This window comes from Pteronotus mesoamericanus, unplaced genomic scaffold (genome assembly GCF_021234165.1).
Source record: "Pteronotus mesoamericanus isolate MK-2021 breed Mesoamerican mustached bat unplaced genomic scaffold, CSHL_Meso_final contig_657, whole genome shotgun sequence".
In the NCBI taxonomy this organism is placed as follows: domain Eukaryota; kingdom Metazoa; phylum Chordata; class Mammalia; order Chiroptera; family Mormoopidae; genus Pteronotus; species Pteronotus mesoamericanus.
Window position 1 is genome coordinate 664,658 of NW_026555229.1, and position 18,949 is coordinate 683,606.

An 18,949-nucleotide genomic window follows, 5' to 3' on the forward strand; every position below is an offset into this window, starting at 1 on the left:
CTGGTTGGAGAATATAAGCATGGGAAAGGGAATAAGCTCTTAGCTGAAAGCAAAAGAGCAGTTTAACTATATATGTGTGAACTAGCTAGCATAAACTAGCAGAATTTAAGATAGTTGGAACATCTTAATGCACTGTACTACAGATAATTTGTTTGCAGTGGTTGCCGGTAGTAGAAAGTCTTTCTGTTCGATATTTAAACATTTTTATTCTTTGTGCAAGTAATTTTAAGAAATAAGATAAATTACAAAGCACATAGTGGCTTTCATAAAAGATAGCAGTTTTCTTCAAAGTACATAGTTTTTTCTTAGCTTACACATTATAACAGAAAAGAAGACAGGTGATTTTTATAGTCTTTTACAAATAATACTCTTATAAAATAAATTAAGCATTTAAATATATTTTTTATTTACAGCTCACCAGGACATGATTATAGCTTCTCAAGTTTATCTAAAATAAGAGATAATATATATATCAACATTTTTGATGAAATGGTTATTGAAAAACATGAGGTAAAGTACAATAATTATAATATTGAAATAATTTTAAGTTCAGATTGAATGAAGTCTAGTAACATATTTTTAAATTTGCTTTTAGGTGAAATATCTATTTCTAACATTTTCTAAAAAGGATTTGGGGCAGCTTAAATAAATTTCTACATGTAACAAGTCAGTTCAAAAATAACAGAGATCATAAACCGTATATAATAGGAAGAGAGGTAAATATACCAAGAATTAGGAGAAGTAGTTTTCTGCAATTGAACATTACATTAAAATGTGAGCTGCTTGGTAGCCAAGAAAGAAAGATAAGCAAAAATGAATTATATATTTCTACTGTCTGATCAAAGAAAATACACCTCTTCTACAGAAAAGACCAAATGACATTGAAGGAGCAATTAATTCTACATGGAGGGATTGGGGATCAGCCTCCGAGAAGCTGAACTAGGCCTTGAAGTATGGTTCAGGAATGAGCAGTCTATAAAAACTTAAGAGAAACATAAAGGCAATGTTTTCCAATCCAGAAGCTACAGGCGTAGTCATAAAACATTTTCTATCAACTCTCAATAAAGTCTGAGGGTAAAATATTAAACAATAATTTGGTAATGGCTATTCTTCAAAGAGTTAAACTGAATATAGTTTTTTGGACTATCTAAAGAGTAGAGCTTAGAAAATACAAAAGAATGCCTTACAAACCTTGGTCTTATAAGTGAATTATCTCAATGATCTATTTGACCAAACAAGAAAAAGCTAAAGGAGTTCGTTACAAGTATTACAAGAAATGTTAAAAAAAATCTTTTTGAAGAAAAAGAAAGGGGGAGGCAGGTGGAGGGACAGAAGAAAGGAATAGAGTTAAAAGAATAAAAATGGCAATAAATATATACCTATCAATAATCACTTCAAATGTAAATGGCTTAAATGTTCCAATCAAAATACATAGGGCAGCAGAATGGGTAAGAAAAAAAACTCTGTATATGCTACCTATGACAGACCCACATCAGAATAAAAGGTACACATAGACTAAAAGTAAAAAGATGGAAAAAGACATTTTACACAAATTTTTTAAAAGCTGGGATAGTAATATTTATATAAGACAAAATAGACTTTAAAACAAAGGCTATAGTAAAATACAAAGAAGGACACTACATAATGATAAAGGGAGCAATCCAACAAGAAGATATAACCCTAATAATCATTTCTGCACCCAACACAGGAGCACCTAAATAAGTAAAGCCAATCTTGATGGACATAAAAAGAGAGATGACAGCAATACAGTCTTAATAGGAGATTTTAACACCCCATTGACACCAATGAATAGATCTTCCACACAGAAAATCAACAAGAAAACAGCAGCTTTAAATGACACACTAGATAAGATCGATTTAATTGATATCTTCATAGCCTTTTTTCCCAAAGCCGCAGAATATACTTTCTTTGCAAGTGCACAAAGAATATTTTCTAGGCTAGACCACATGTTAGGACACAAAATAAGTTTCAGTAAATTTAAGAATATTGAAATCTTCTCAAGCATCTTTTCTGACCACAGTGGTATGAAACTAGAAATAAGTCACTAAAAAAAACTGTGAAACACACAAAGACATGGAGGCTAAATAACATGTTACCAGACAATGAATGGGTTAACAACAAAATCAATGAAGAAATCAAAAGATACCTTGAAACAAATGAAAATGACCCAAAACACAAAACACCAACAGCCCCAAATCTGTGGGACACAGTGAAAGCAGTCCTAGGAGGGAAATCCATAGCATTAAGGTCCTATCTCAAGAAACAAGAAAAATCTCAAATAAACAATTTAACTTTACACTTAAAGGAACTAAAAAAAGAACAAAGCCCAAAATGAGTAGAAGAAAGGAAATAATAAAGAAAATGAAATTTTTTGGTCCATAATTACCTTATAACCCAGTCCATGAGAGGAGGGCAAGAATATAATCCAGGCCTTTCCTTTTTCTAAATATTATGCCAATATTGTCACACATAAGTTAGATACCTAAAGCATATAGATTTTATTCAGTAACAACAGAAAGCCAATGCTCAAGAGAAAAGTGCTGATGTAAAGGAAAGTGGTTTATTCAGATGCCAGCCATCTGGACTGATGGCTGGGGGACTGATGTCTTAAAGCCCATTTCAACATCTCAGTGCTGGCACAGATTTTTATAAGGAGGCAAAGGGGAAGCAGAACAAGGAAATCACAGGAGGGGGTTGAAAAGTTCTCTACGTGAAGGCAAGCACAGCCCATTCTGATAAGGCAGGCAATGGTCCAATATGTGGTGTCTTGGTTTAGTCATCCTGGCTTTATATCACCCTGGCTTTACACCATCCTGGCTTCATGAGCTGTGATGACTGAAGGTTGAAGCCTGTGCCTTTTGAAGTTACTTCCTAGGATTCTTATACAAACATGCTGTTTATCTAAAAGCTACATATTAGTTTGAGTCAGCATTTACAGAAATTATGTCAAAAGAATGGTGGTGTGTGTTACAATTCTCCACTGCTACAGTTCCCTACTGTTACATAAGGATGCTCAGTGAACTTAGGGAAAACCTCAATAGTATAAAAAAAGGGCCAGTAAGAAATGAAGGATACACTAACTGAAATAAAGAATTGTTTACAGGGAATCAACAATAGAGTAGATGAAGCTAAGAATCAAATCAGCAATGTGGAATATAAGAAAGCAAAAAGCACCCAATCAGAACAGCAAAAAACAAAACAAAACAAAAATAAACCAAAAAATGAGGATAGTGTAAGGAGCCTTTGGGACAACTTCAAGTGTAGCAACATTTGCATCATGGAGGTACCAGAAGGAGAAGAGGAAGAGCAAGAAATTGAAAACTTATTTGAAAAAATAGTGACAGAAAATGTCCCTAACTTGATGAAGGAAATAGACATATAAGTCTGGGAAGTGCAGAGAGTCCCAAACAAAATGAACCCAAAGAGGCCCACACCAAGACACATCCTAATTAAAACCCCAAGGTTAAAGATAAAAAGAGAATCTTAAAAGCAACCAGAGAAATGCAGTTAGTTACCCATAGGGAGCTCCCATAAGACTGTCAGCTGATTTCTGACATTTTGGGGAGCTGCATATACATAATACAATCTAACAAAGTTGTTGTTTCGAATGAAGTTAAAGACAACTAAGCTCTACTGAAGTCATCTTACAGAAAAAACAAATGAACTTTTTGGTCAACCCCCTGTATCCAAGTGTCCAGCCTTAAGGGTTGTGGCCTTTTGCCTAAAGGTTCTCATGAAAATCTGCATCATGAGGGCAGTTCCGCCACAGATGGTGGATGGGAAAGGAAGAGCACCACGCTGGTCAACATGGTTTCCCAGTGCCCCAGCTAAAGCCTTTTCCTACATTCTTTAGTGTATCCTTTAGTGTATTTTCAAAGTTTGCTGCACTGAGCATATCTACTATAGTAAAAGTATTACATTAAAAATGTAAATAACCATACATATGTCATAAACTCCACAGCTGGTCATTATTTTGCTTTAAATAGTCAAATATGTTTTAAAGAAATTAAAAAGTGAGAAAAATATCTTTTATATTTACCTTTTGATTTCTTTTTAAAAGAGAATGATCTTTTATACTTACCTATAAGTTTGTGAAATTATTCATCACATGATATAAAGTAAATAATAGAAAAATTATTTAACAGGATCGCTGTTTCAGGAACTACAGTGGTCATTCAAATATAAGAAAGAACTGGCTTGGATCCATTGTCTTCCCTTTCTCTGCTCTTCTTCAACAATCTGAGGTAATAGAAAATAATTCTTTGCTGATTATTCAAAGTTTTTACCTCTGAACAATAGAAACATTTACTGATGTCTCTGAATTAGATTTTGTGATTGGCAGGTTGTTAGGTCCATTAAAGTGATCTTTTATTTGAGAGCCATTGGGGTGTTGGAATATTTGAAGGTTTTAGCTGTCTCTGGAACAGAAGACACCCATAAATCTATTTCTTAAAACTTTAAAGTGCATATTGATAAAGACTGACACAGCTAGCCTTACATCTTTTAGCAACATTTATATGTGCATATAGCTTTTTATAGGACCAGATTCACAAATGTTCTTGTTAACAATGTTGCTTTGTAAGCATGAGTTTCAGGAGCTTCAGCTCTTCAGCATTGTTTATCATTAATGGTGAGACTCATGATTAATACTTGTATCTGTTATACTCCCAGAGGGCTCTGGTGTTGGGTTATGTAACAAGAACATGCCTACGTGACTAACAAAATATAAAAACTCCAGCCTAGATTTTGAGCTCTGCTACTTACAGAATTATGTCAGACATAGAATATTTAGAAATGAATTTTCTACCTCAGTGGAGTTCACTGCCTATAGAGGGAATCTCACATTTCAGTACAACCTGATAGTGCTTTGATAGGGGCACGAGATGGGTACAATGATACTATAGGGAATACCTTACTCTTCCTGGTTTGGAGGGGGAAGAAAGAGGTTGTTCAGAGGGGTTGGGTGGGTAAGAGGGGAACGAGGAGGCGAATGAAAGATTACGGAAGTATTTACAGAGGAGATAACTTTGGAATCAAGTCCTAGAGATGAGTTTGTTAAGCAAACAAGGGTATTTGACTCAGAAGGATGTATGTGTGTGTTAGTGAATAATTCATTTTGTTGTATGCTATAGAAACCCTAACAGTGGCTAAGGTAGGGGGTCTATTTATTTCACCTAAAAAGAAGTCTAGTTGCCAGTGCATCAGCTCAAGAATATCTCCAAGAATCCAAGCTACTTTTGTGTTTCCATTCCAGTGTCGTTTTTATGTGGCTTTCATCTTCATAATTGCAAATTGTTCACTGCACCTCCAGCCTCATATTCATGTTGCAGACAGGAGTCAGGGTGAAATACGACGTGGCAGTGCCTGTATCAGAAAAACAGGCACTTCACCAGAAAATTCCGGCCAACTTCTCATATTTTATTGATGTGACTTAACCACTACATAGCTGTCATGTTGCCACCTAAAACTGTTGGTGAGAAAGGAGAAGAGAATGGATATAAGGGAGGAGAGTAGAAATGTCTGCATAACATGCAATCACAGGATGTCATGAGGGAGCTTGTTGCAAATATAAGTGCTGCAAATAAAGAGCAACAGAGGTTTAAGTTGTTGAAAGGAACAGGGGTTCCTGCATTTGTAAATCCCTGCAGACATTTCTCAGTCTCAGCAAGACTCTAGTATAGAGAAATAGATCAGAATGTGAGCTTCAAAGGTAGACAAACCTGGATCATAATACTGGCTCCACTACTAATCAATTGTGTTGTGATCTTGTCCAAGTGACTTAAAATTCTCTGAGCCTCAGTTTTCTTATCTACAAAAATGGAGAGAAGAACAGTATCTACCTCACTGAATGATGTGATCTATATCAAGTGCTTGGCATGGTGCCTTGCACATACTTAGTGCTCAATAACTACTAGCTATGATTATTAATTATGATTGTAAATTATCTTCTCCCTATCTATACACACAAGCACACACATACACACCCAGGATCCTTCCTCCTGTGGACTTATGGGTTGTCCTTCCTGCTACTGCAGTTTTTTCTCTTTATAGACCCAATGAAAAATTGTAACATTGTCTTTTAGCATGTTCTCTGAGCCCAAATTAGACTTTTTTAGAGTTTTTATCACTGTCGTACAGTAACTTCCTCATTTTATCCCTTCCTCACTCCTGCCCTCTTCGCACAGTACATACTGGACAGAGACCCAGGGTGTCAAGGGCACCTGTGAACAGGTCACCGTGGAGAACCTGAGCATCCTGTGCAAGTACACGTTAGTAGAACCAGCATGTGCCCATGCAAGCCTGTTTCCTCTAGTGGAGAAGACTGAGCTGGGCTACACTGTATTTGGCTGATGTTTGTCTTCATTGTGCAGAATTGATTGTGTTGATATATTCTTTCAGATTAATGGAACATTCCAAGTAAATATCCCACCCATTTTGCTTGGGTATACTTGGAGTAAGACTTACATGTCTCCTAAAGAAGATTATAATGGGCAGAATTTAAAAGAATGTACCTTTTTAAATATTTTTGCTACCATTGAACCTCAAATATCATATGTCACCTGTAATCCAGAGCTAGACAAGGTATGTTTTACATTGAATTATTTTTATACATACTACTAAAGAACTACCAAAGTATTTTAGAAACTAATAACAATAATTTAGAAGCTGGCAAAAAAAATTAGTTTTTGATATTTTCCTGTGGGGACAATGTGGAACAATGTTGAAATATTTCAAATTTGATTTTAGTTTTCAGATCAAATAGATGTTTTGGACAGAGCACATGTTTTTAAAAAAAATTGTAAAGCAGTGTTTCCCAACCGAAGAATCATAACTACTGTTTTTAATGATGAGGGGAAACAAATCTTAGTAACAAGATATATCAAAGCATTAAATCCACCTCAACAACTCCTGGATATATTTCTTCATGATTCCAATGCAACACTTGTAAGTTATATTTATTTTAGTAGTTTTATTGAGATATAATTCACATTCCATTTAGTTAACCCATTTAAAGTTTACAATTCAATGATTTTTAGTATCCACAAAATTGTGCAACCATCTCCATTTTTATCACTCCAAATTTACGTTTTGTAACTTGTTTATTTTTTAATATTAATTTCTAGTATAAGTTTCTTAATAAAATTGTTTTGCCTTCACAGTTTCCTGAAAGAAAAACCGTCTGTGTTGCAATGTGTCCTCCCGACCCCCAAATGGAAGATCTTTTTGATCCCCTTTATTTCTGCTCATGTGGACTAGAGAGTCACTGTTGCTATACCAGTTCACATGACCATACTGATGTCACAGCTTTTCTATCAAACTTTGAAAAACAATGCAAAGATTTCTTTGACTTCCAGGCAAAATAAAAAGTTACATGCCTACAGGGGCTGTGTCCTTCTAAGGATTGCTTCTCACAGGAGCGCTTCACATCGTATGTGGGAATGCAGAAAATTACGTTGTATTTTTCCATGTAAACTGCTAACAGAACACTTCCTGCCCCACCCTTATGTGACTTTATACCTATCTATTTGCAAGCTGACAAAAGAGACATATACTTAAATTTTAATTTCATATAAAAATGAAGATTTATCCAGTATAGACTCAAAAGAGAATGTAGCTTCTTCCACTTTGAGAAAGGAAACTATGAAATCAGAAGTAAATATGTCTCCCCTTTAAGAAAAAAGTAAGTTTTGATTAAAGGGCATCTGTGAAAAATCACTCATGCTTTTTGTTTATTCAGGTTTGATTGAGTTGATTGGATCTCCCCAGAATGTTTATTTGTCCATTTTTAAGCTTCCTTAGCTGGACTTTTTAAGCTAACATCAAAATTCCTAATTTAGGTTATCTTTTGCTATATTCTTCTTTTCCATCCTGAGTTTCTTCCTGCCTATGTTTCCTGACACCCAGCGTCGAAGGAGATAATAGTGCTCTTAGATTTATTTCAAAGACAGTATTTGTGGTTTTTAAAATATAAATCCTAGCTCCTTTGCATGTCAAGGACTGTGAACCATGATAGTGTAAGAGGTTATAATAGCTCATAAATGGTGGCTATTGTAAATTAATGAAAATATTGGTGAACTTTCTGTGTTAATTTATTATTTATTTGTATCCCTTTCTCCTTTCCTACTTTAGCCTGAGTTTTTGTCTCCAGTCCTAGAGAAGGAACAATTAATGGTATAATTTCTGTTGTTTGAGAAAGTAGGTTATACAGCTGTCTTCCTACTGCAGCAACTCACAACAGCTTATATTGATGAAAATAATTCCAATTTTGAACCTAAAAGTAAATCAAACTTATGTTATTCTTCAACATATCTTTTTAATTTTAAGAGTTATATTTTAAATATATATGCAATGTATCATGTTTAAATTTTTCATAATTTAGTACAGTGAAATGTAATGGTTAACAGGTATGCTCTGGAATCAGATTACTTGGGCTTATTTGTAGAGACCCCATATATTTTGTTAGCTGTCTGATGCTCGGCAAGCTAAGCTTGCTGCCTCTTCTGTAAAACAAAAATCATCATAGCATGTACTGCATAGGATACACTAAAGGTAATAATAAGGCATTTAAAGCATTGTGATGAGCATATAGTGTGCATTCAATAAATATTGCTTAATATTATTCTAGGACCTTATTGCTCATTTTGTATCTTTGATTCCTGTTATGCCTGATACACTGGATGAAAATGATGGTTTTGATATATGGATGACATCAGAGGTAACAAATTGCATTTTATAATTAAAACTTATAATATTTCTTACTTGCTTTTCTTCTAAAGAAACCTGTTTTTTATTTATTGATTTGAGAGGGAGAGAGAAACATTTATGTGTTGTTCCACTTATTTGTGCATTCATTGTTGCTTCTTGTAAGTGCCCTGACTGGAGAATGAACACACAACCTTAGTGTGTCAGGACAGCCCCCTAACCAGCTGCCCTACATGGCCAGGGCCTCAGAGAAACCTGTTTTTAAAATATGTAGTATTTTGCCTTGTGAAATTTGAAAGCATTTGATAATTTAACAAATCATTTTCAGTTCTATCAACAGTCCATAGAAACAATTTTGAATGACAAAAATCTTATTCAATGTTATAAGTGGTAGCTCATGAATATTTTGATTCAATAGAAATTTCAGGAGTAAAATATTATGACAGTCTCCAGAGAGAAATATGGCTTGTCACTATGGAGCGGGTCAGACCCTGAAGTTCAGGGCAAATGCCACCTCTTCCCAGGTTTCCCAATCTCCCCACATCTGAGTGAAGAGCTTGTATAGCACATGAATTAAAGGTCTCTTTTGATTGGTTGCCAACTAAAATACAGGTGCCATGCAATATTTGAGACATATTTGTACTAAAATATTATTTATCTGAAATTCAAATTTAATGGGGCATTCTATTTGTTCCCCAAATCTGGCAACCCTAATTAGAGCACTTCTTCCACTCTACCTTACATAATATTTAGTTGCTTATTGACCCGACACCCATGCTCTATATATACATCCCAAGATTAATCTCCTTGAATTAATAGGAAGATTTGATTCTTATTTATTTTTCTATTTATTACTTATACACTGCTTTAAATTTTGCAAGCATTCCATAAATATTTCTAATTGGAAAATATTAGTATGATGGGAGCCTAAGAGTAAGACACTTTCCATCTGGAACTGGTGATCCCAGAACTTATTTAGAATGTTTCAGAGGCTAGTGAGCTGAATTGGATTTAGGAAGCACAAGGTTAATTCATAGGTAGGTGTTTCCCTGTCTTCTGCTTAGAACTGTTCTGTGAGAACAAGGGAGACACAAGCATGTGGTACTAGAGATTCAGGGATTCAAATCTGGTAGAACTCAAAGAGGTGTCTTTAACTCTAGACTCTTCTGAAGCTCTTTAAACTAATTCGTTTGTGTGCAACAGTACTATAATCCTGCAGAACATTGAAAGGCAGCCTTTAACATAACTACAATATAACCACTGAGGCAAATGCATCCCCCCAACTCCAAACACTACCCATAACTTAGATGTTACTACAGGCATGAGATTCTTCTTGACATATGTCTTCCCACTGACTTGATCTCTTTGGTCACGGATATCCATGTGTATGACTAATTAGATTGTAACAAGACATGAGTTATTTTCTCCTACCTAACATAGAGTCTTTGGAGTCACACCTTCACTCAAATCTTACTTCAACCACTTCATAGTTCCGTGTGACCTAAGGTAAGTTATTTAGCTTTTTTGGACCCTAATTTCCTAATATGTGTCATACAAGGTTTTTGAAAGGCTAAAATAGGCAAAGCATCTGGAACTCAATGTATTAATTACCTACTTTCATCCATTTCCTCCTCTTCTATATATATTTAATTTATAATTTTAAAATTAAAATTATAATTTTAATTATAAAATGCAATTTGTTACCTCTGAATAGTAAATAGTACTATTACTAGTACTATTACTAGTACAAATATTTGATTGGCAAATGGTCACTTCTAAGACCCCTGAGCTCCCTGCTCCCAGTCTCCCTGGCCACCACAGGCCTTTCTCTAGGACTATAGTGAACTAGAAAGCACATATTCTATCTAAATGGTGCAGCTGCAACACAGCAACAATTGCCATAAAAACATTTGGGCCCATATATGTTTTGATTTTTCAAGAGAAGCTAGAAATCCAGAGTTTTACATGAGACCTCCCAATTTTTAAAAACATTCTGGGACTCTGTAGACGAGGTCATAGAACACCAGTCTGCCACCTCTGCTGTGTTTTATCTCCTGCTACAACTGTTTTACTAGGCACCCTTTACGGGGTCGGCAAAAGTAGGTTTACAGTTGTGAGTAAGCAAAATGGAATTTATTCTTGTATTATTATTTATTATTGTATTATTTATTTGTATTACAACTGTAAACCTACTTTTGCCCACCCCTGAATTTGGTTACACCTAGCCCAGCTGTTCAGCTCTTTGAGTTTTAGTCTTCTTTCCTGATTGAGTACCAACTAAGATCTCTTTTTTTCTTTCTCTGAGATGAAAGCACTATATTGGTACAGGACAGAGTGTAGTACCGTTGGCCAAAGGATCCCTTCTGCCAAAAACACTATGTTATTTCCTATCAGATGAGGTTCCTTAAAATACCAATCCATACACTCCTGTTTGCCCAGGGCAGTTTACTATTTGTCTAAACAAAAATGTCCCACTTTGGATGATAAATTACTTGGTCACTTACACAGTGCCCACATTAACTGTCCCATAGTAAAGGGAACCCCTGTGTTCCAAGTTAAGGTTCTTTTCTCCTAATGCCCTAGTGTTTTATCAGGCAAATGGTCTGAGAGCTTTCAGCTTTGCAGACATCCTAGCATTGATTGCATTACTCAATTTTCTTTCCCTCACCTTTTTTTGGTTGTTGTTCTTGTTGCTTTTGTTTTGCCTTAGCGCTGCATTGGTTTGGCTATTGGAAATAAGGAGGAGCATGCCATACTTCTCTGTAATTTCTTTTTGTATTTCGGAAAGAAAGCTTTGGTCCTCCTGGGAACCTCAACGTTAGAAGTAAGTGCTGGAGTTAATATATAAGTAGTGTAAAAAAAAATAAGCAACTATCAGCTGCAAGTTTAAAAGACTTCAACCCCAAGTTACCATCTTTTCATAAGCTAATTAAGGAATTCTGTGGGCTAGCAATTATTTAGTTAAGAGGATAATGTTGGTTCATCTAAAGTTCTACAATGTAAAGAATGACTTCCTTTTGTTTTTCTTCTCTGTAAAATAGTACTAGTAATAGGGGGTTACAAGAAATATTAAATTAGACAGTAAATATTTGACACTGAGTAGAGCGCTTGGTCCATGGTAAATGCTCAGGAATGGTGGTGGTGGCGGTGGTGGTGATGTAGCATCACCATCTTTTTATGTTTCTAATATGGTATTTTAAGATCCTTAAGAAATATTTTCCCCATTATCCATTGCTCGGTTTTTACTTGCACAAGAAATGGGCCAGAAATTCATGTTTACCTGAGATTTTTACAACTTAATTATATATTCATATATCCAGACAGCTGTCTTCTTCCAAATTTTTTCAATTTCCACCTAAATATCTTGATCCGTGTTGTAATTTCCAGTCTAGTTTTATTATTTTTTCATGATCGCTTATTTCTCTATATTCCATTGACATACATAGCTTATTATTTCTCTGTCACAATCACGTCAGAGGAAAGCCTATGGTTAATTTCCCCATATGATCTCCTGCTGTAGTTTTAAGTGCCACTAGATGGCAGAAAACAGTCAATAATATTTCCACAAACATTTGCTTTTAGGCCTGTAAGTCAACATCATGGGTAGCACCCCTCAGCTGTATGTTCAACCTCAGCTTTGTGGTTGTGGTGAGGCCTCCTCTTTACTGTAAAGGAGATAAACACAATGATAAAGAACAAGAGATTTGGAGTTAGGGAAACCAGGCTATATAGTACAGTGTTAAGAGTATGGGTTTGGGGGTTGGTCGGTGAGGCTTTTAAAAACCAGCAATGCCATTTACAGACTGTGTGATCTCATTATTTTAAAAAAAAAAAAAATGTTTTAATTGTATTCATTCCGTTACCATTTATTCCCCTTATTCCCCAACTCCCACAGTCATGGACCACACTGTCCATGTCCATGAGTCCCTTTTCTTTTTTGTTTGATCCCTCTACCCCCTAACCTCCACCCCCACCACCCCCATATCTGTCAGCCTGCTCTCTACCTTTACTTCTCTGAGCTTCAGCTATCTCCTCCAAAGACAGGAATAAGGCCTTTTACTGTTACCCTGGACAAGCTCCTTCACCTCTAATTTTTATCTGAAAAGTTAACATAATAATCATCCCTACCTCATGGAATTTGGAGTGAATCAAAGCAGGAAAATCAGTGTGAATGCTGAGTAGAGTACTTGATATATATAAATACTCAATAAATGGGAAACAGTCATTATTATTGTACCTGAAATGTTTATTCTTTGCTGAGAAAGATTTGCACTTCAAAAACATAATGGCTTTTATTCCTCAAATTGTTTCCTTGTCTTGTTCTCAAAATTAATTTAATGGCTTTTTAACTTCACCTGGCTTTTTCAGAGCCCGAGGCCAGTCTCTGTTCCCACACTTTATATGGTGCTCACCCCATCTTCTGAGTATATTCTACTCAAAGCAGAGCTAGTCCATATAGTATCACAGTGTGAATTAGACAACATTGCCCCTAACTCAGAACACTTCTAGCTGTTGGGAAATTGCCATAATGTACTGATTTTGTTAGAACAATGTATCTTTCTGCCATGAGGGAACACCTGTAGAACCATACATGGCAGCACTGGTTCAAAAGTTCTCTTATTTGAATCCTCATGCTAGCCTGGGCCTAAAGATTTCTGGAGCTCCAGCTTTTCTCCTTTCCAAAAAAATGTTAAAGGCCCCAGAAAAGGCTTTTAGAAATCAAAGATAACACATGCTTACATTGTAATTTGCCTGTTAAAAAATGTGTTAAGTCAAGTACCCACATCAAATGACTTAACTTCTTTTCCTCATCCAGGGGCACGTGGCTTATGTTTTAACTTATGAAACTGATGAATATTTGCTTTGGAATCCATTAACTGGACAATGTCATAAGCAATTTGACCCATTTTGTCCTTTACAAAGTGTAGACTGTTTGTTTGATGATGGAAACGTAAGTAGATAGGGTAAAAAAAATCTTTGAGCTATCTCCTTGAGTCAAATCAGTGATCCTTCACCCTGGCTCTACCTTAGAAACATGTGAGGAATTTCGAAGAAAATATAAAAGGTCCATTAGAATCCCTGGATTGTGGGGCCAGGGACATCTTTTATCCCTCAAGGCTACGCCCGAGGTGATTCTGTAGTGCCTCCAAGCTTGAGAACCAACAAGCAGTCTAATGATCATGGAAGCATGGAATGCCTTTACCTCCTACCTCAGAACAGCCCCTGGCTTCTGTCACTTCTCTGGGTGGTAGGACTGTAAAATTTTGCTTCATCCTACCAGCTGTGGGCTTTGGTCTCCCACAGGCCTGTACTGATTTTATGTTAATGTTTTAATAGGTCTGGTTTAATATTCAACAAAATAATACACCAATGGCTGTACATTTTGACTATTCAAAGGAAAGTTTCTGGAAACAGTTGCTTCCAAAAAATTTTCAAGGGACACAAGCACAAAGCACACAGGTAAATCATATTTTTCATCTGTGTCAGTAAAAAAGTTACCCTTGTTTCTAATCTTTACTAGTTTTGACAGTTCTTGTGATGTTTATATATGATTGCTTATTAAATTATTTAGCAATATTAATAAAACCTAGTTTTCTCTGTCATCCAGCCCAAGTTTGGGCCAGTCTTGAAAGACAATGGGGAAGAAAAGCAACAGACTCACTGCCTGGGGCCAGGAGGCCGACCAAAGCACAGACCTGAGATTAGGCACCAACTCAATTACCAAATGGCCCAGCCACTGGACCTGTGACGTACTCAGTATTGCTTTGCACTTGGTATCCCAAATTCCATTTCAACAGCTGTTTCTGGATGGAGGGCCATGGTATGGCAGGCTGCAGGCAACGGCAAAATCCAAAAACTAAAAGCTATGCACCCAGAGGGAAAGAGGGAGGAGATGAGATAAAGAGAAAAGAGCAACAGAAAAATAGGCAAGAGATAATTCATAGAAGCAAGAAACTCTAATTCTCAACCTCACTCATAATCAGGGAAATAGAATTTAAAACAATTAAACATTATTTTGCATGCATAAGATTAGCAAAAATATTTTTAAGTGTGATCATATCAAGTGTTGGCAAAGAGGCAGAGAAATGGTGGGAGTATAAATTCCTATAAATGCTTTGGAAAGCAATATGATGGTATCTGTAAAGCTGAAGATGCTCAAACTTTGATTTCTCCAATCCAACTTCTAAGTATACGAGTATACCCTGTAAGAACTTGTGCAGGGAGACAAGTATGACAATGTTCATTACAGAATTGCTCAAAATAGAAAAAAAATCAGAAACAGTTCATCAACCAGAAAATCGATACATGAATTGTGAAGTATTCATACTAAGAAATCTTGTGTACAGCAGTAAAAAAAAAAAAGTATGAATTAATTTACAGTAGTTCTCAACTTGACCATGGATTCATTACATCTCTGAGGGCAGAATCCACACAGCACTATTTTATAAAGCTCCCCTGGTGATTCCAGTGTTCAGCCAAGGTTGAGAACCACTGACCTAGAGCCATGTATATCAACATGAATGAATAAAAAAGTGTAATGTTGAGCAAAATAAAGAAGTTGTTAAAGGATACAACAAAACAAAACCATTTACATAAAGTTTGAAAACTGTATGTTCTTTATGTATATATAGACATGTAGTGATAGTATAAAAGCATTTATAGGAAAGATAAATACCAAATTTAGGTTAAAGTTTACCTTTGGGGAAATAAAGGAATGAGATCAGAGAGAGGTATACAGAATACTTCAAGTCTACCTGTACTATTTTACTTCTTTTTAAATATCTAAATCAAATATCAAAGAATGCAAAGATTAGCTATGGCTAGGTAGGAGTTATGTTGGGTGGATGTATATTACATTATTCTCTATGCTTGTCTATTTAAGGCAGTTTACAATATCCCAAAGAATGCATGGTGAATGCACGGTTTGGGCAGAAAGATCAGACAGTACCAAAGCGTATAAAGTGAAGAGTTTCTCTCCTCTTCCACCTCTTTTCCCGCTAAGAAATAACCATTCTGTGCATCCTTTTAAACATTCTCCATGCAGCTGCAAGCATATATTTATATGCTTTATATATGTGTGTGTGTGTATATATATATATAAAATATATGTATTATATATATATATATATTTCCTGTTTGTAAAGTTGTTTTAAAGAAGGGAAATGTGCTTATCTCTCTTGAGCAAACCACATTTACAGCACCCACAAGCCATATCTTGCTTTTGTCATCCCAGAGTTGTGAAGCATTGCTGTCTTCTAGGAAGAGAATGGCATATTTAGAGAGGAGGTTTTTTGTTTAATATTAATCATTCTATTATTCATTCAGATAATGTTTACTGAGTGCCTGCTATGAGCTAGTGAGCACTCTATGTTAGGTAAAGGTACCACTAACAAAAACACATGTCTCAGTATTCTTGGGACTTGTGTTCTAGAGGAAGAAACAGCAGGAAACAAGCATTTGCAGTACAGAGTGATAAGTGCTATCAGAGAATAAATGAATGTGCTTTGTGGGGGACACAGCAAGAGGCGCTGACGGGAAGGAGAGCTGCAGGGGCTTCCTGGAAAAAAAGTTATGACCAGCACAGTGAGCAAGGGTGAGCAAGAGCCGGCCTAAAACAAAATCAGAAAAGAGAATGGTCCCAGCAGAGAGCAGGAACAGTGGGCATAAAGACTGGCAGTAGCAAGGAGATGTCTGTCAAGGAGCTGAAAGTCAATTTTGCTGCTGCCAGGGAGTGAGCAAAGATGAGCTCAGGGATGAGCAGAATCCTGGTAGGCATTTGGGCGTTTATCCTCAGGGCAATTAGCAACTAACATTACCAAAGCAAGGGCTGTCATGATCAAAATTGTGTTTTTAAAAGCCACTCTGGCTAAGGGTAGAATCTAAACCTTTTGCTAAGTTGAATCAAAAAATAAAAGACTCATAGTTGCCTTTGATTTGTATCTCTACTGATTTTTTTCCAGTAGGTTAATGGATGGCCCTTGATCTTCTGCCTTGCCACACACATACCACAATAACCACTCTCTGTAACGAACAGTGTTTTTGTTATTACAATTGAGAACAAAATTTGAGTGTGCATAATGAGAATGTGGGTATTCAGAGATGAGTTAACAGGGAAATCCTCTTGAAGTTTTTTATTTTTATTTTTTAATAGTTTATTTTTTATTGTATTTTTCCATTACCATTTATCCCCCTAATACCCTCTTCCACCTTCTCCTGCCTCTCTCCCCCCCCTGCAATCACCACACTGTTGTCTGTGTCCATGAGTTCTTTCTGTTTTTTGCTTAATCCCTCCACATACCCCCAAAAGCTGCCAGCCTGCCCTCTGTGAGTCTTGTCTCTATTTTGCTTTGTAGTTCAGTTCATTAGATTCTACATGAGTGAAATCATATGGTATTTGTCTTTCTCTGACTGGCTTATTTCACTTAGCATAATGTTCTCCAGATCCATCCACACTATTGCAAACTTTTCTTCTTTTTTATTGCAAAGTAGTATTCCATTGTGCCATAGCTGTTTTATCCACTCATCTACTGAGGGATACTTGGGCTGCTTCCAAATCTTGGTTACTGTAAATAATGCTGCAATAAACATAGAGGTGCATATATTCTTTCAAATTAGTGTTTTAGTTTTCTTCAGATAAGTTCCCAGAAGTGGAATCACTGGGTTGAAAGGCAGTTTTGTTTTTAATTTTTTGAGGTAACTCCACACTGCTTTACACAGTGGCAGTGCTAATCTGCATTCCTGCCAACAGTGCAGAAGGGTTCCCCTTTCTCCACATCCTCGCCAACTCTTGTTTGTTGATTTATTGATGATAGCCATTCTGACAGGCGTGAGGTAATGTCTTATTGTGGTTTAACTTGCAATTCTCTGATGATTAGTGATAATGAACATCTTTTCATATGTCTACTGGCCATCTGTATGTCCTCTTTGGAGAAGTGTCTATTTAGGTCCTTTGCCCATTTTTCAATTGGATTGTTTGGGTTTTTGGGTGTTGAGTTTTATAATTCTTTATAAAGTTTGGCTATTAACATGGTATATGCTTCCATTTATGTGTCTTCTTCAATTTCTTCCTTCAGTGTCTTATAATTTTCCAAGTACAGGTCTTTTACATTCTTGGTTAAATATATTCCTAGGTATTTTATTCGTTTTGAAGCAATTGTGAATGGAACTGTTTTCTTAATTTCCCATTCCTGTAGCTCATTATTGGCATATAAAAATGCAACTGTTTTTTCTGGGTATTAATTTTGAATCCTGCTACTTTACTGAATTCATTTATCAATTCTGGTAGTTTCTTGGGTGGAATTTTTAGGAATTTATGTATGGTATTATATCATCTGCAAATAATGACAGTTTTACTTCTTACTTTTCAATTTGATGCCTTTTATTTCTTCCTGTCTGATTGCTGTGGCTAGGACTTCCAGTGCTATTTTGAATCAGAGAGGTGAAAGCAGACATCCCTGTCTTGTTCCCAATCTTAAGGGGAATGCTTTTAGTTTTTGCCCACTGAGTATGTTGTTGGCTGTGGGTATGTCATATATGGACTTTATTATGTTTAGGTATGCTCCCTCTATTCCCACTTTGCTGAGAGTTTCTATCATAAATGGGTGCTGAAGTTTATCAAATACTTCTTCTGCATCTATTGGCATGATCATGTGGTTTTTATCCTTCATTTTGTTTATGTGAAGTATCATGTTTATTGATCTGGAGATATTGTACCAACCTTGCATCCCTGGAATAAATCCCACTTGATCATGGTATATGATCCTTTGAAGTATTACTTTTGGTTTGATAATATTTTGTTAAGGATTTTAGCATCTATGTTCATCAGGGACATTGGACTATAATTTTCTTCCTTTGTAGTATTTATATCTGGTTTTGGAATAAGGATAATGCTGGCCTCATAAGATGAGCATAGGAGTCTTCCCTGCTCTTGAATTTTTTTGAAATAGTTTGAGAAGGAGTGGTGTTGGCTTTTTTCAGAATGTTTGGTAAAATTCACCTGTGAAGCCATCTGGCAGAGGGCTTTCGTTTCTTGGGAGTTATTTTTATTACTGGTTCAATTTTACTATTTGCAATCTGTCTATTTAGATTCTCTGATTCTTCCTTTTTTAGTTTTGGGAATTTGTACATTTCTAGAAATGTATCCATTTTGTGCAGCTTGTCCAATTTGTTGGGAAGTACTTGTTTGTAATATTTTCTTACAGTCCTTTGTATTCCTTTGGTGTCA

At 35.9% G+C, this 18,949-nt stretch overlaps 1 protein-coding gene across 3 annotated transcripts in view; it reads left to right on the forward strand.

Annotated features, from left to right (window-relative positions):
* The window catches only part of CC2D2B (coiled-coil and C2 domain containing 2B), an 88,640-nt gene that overhangs the window by 59,912 nt on the left and 9,779 nt on the right, over positions 1–18,949 (forward strand). For 2 of the 3 annotated variants that reach the window (XM_054581284.1, XM_054581285.1), the window contains exons 1-7: positions 446–510; positions 4,167–4,265; positions 6,769–6,966; positions 8,648–8,737; positions 11,435–11,548; positions 13,541–13,675; positions 14,062–14,184. In XM_054581284.1, coding sequence (XP_054437259.1) covers positions 490–510; positions 4,167–4,265; positions 6,769–6,966; positions 8,648–8,737; positions 11,435–11,548; positions 13,541–13,675; positions 14,062–14,184 — 780 coding nt within the window. In that variant the 5' untranslated portion in view covers positions 446–489. Of the gene's footprint in view, positions 1–413; positions 511–4,166; positions 4,266–6,420; positions 6,604–6,768; positions 6,967–8,647; positions 8,738–11,434; positions 11,549–13,540; positions 13,676–14,061; positions 14,185–18,949 lie in introns of those variants that run through there. The other variant, XM_054581283.1, reaches the window with a different exon arrangement.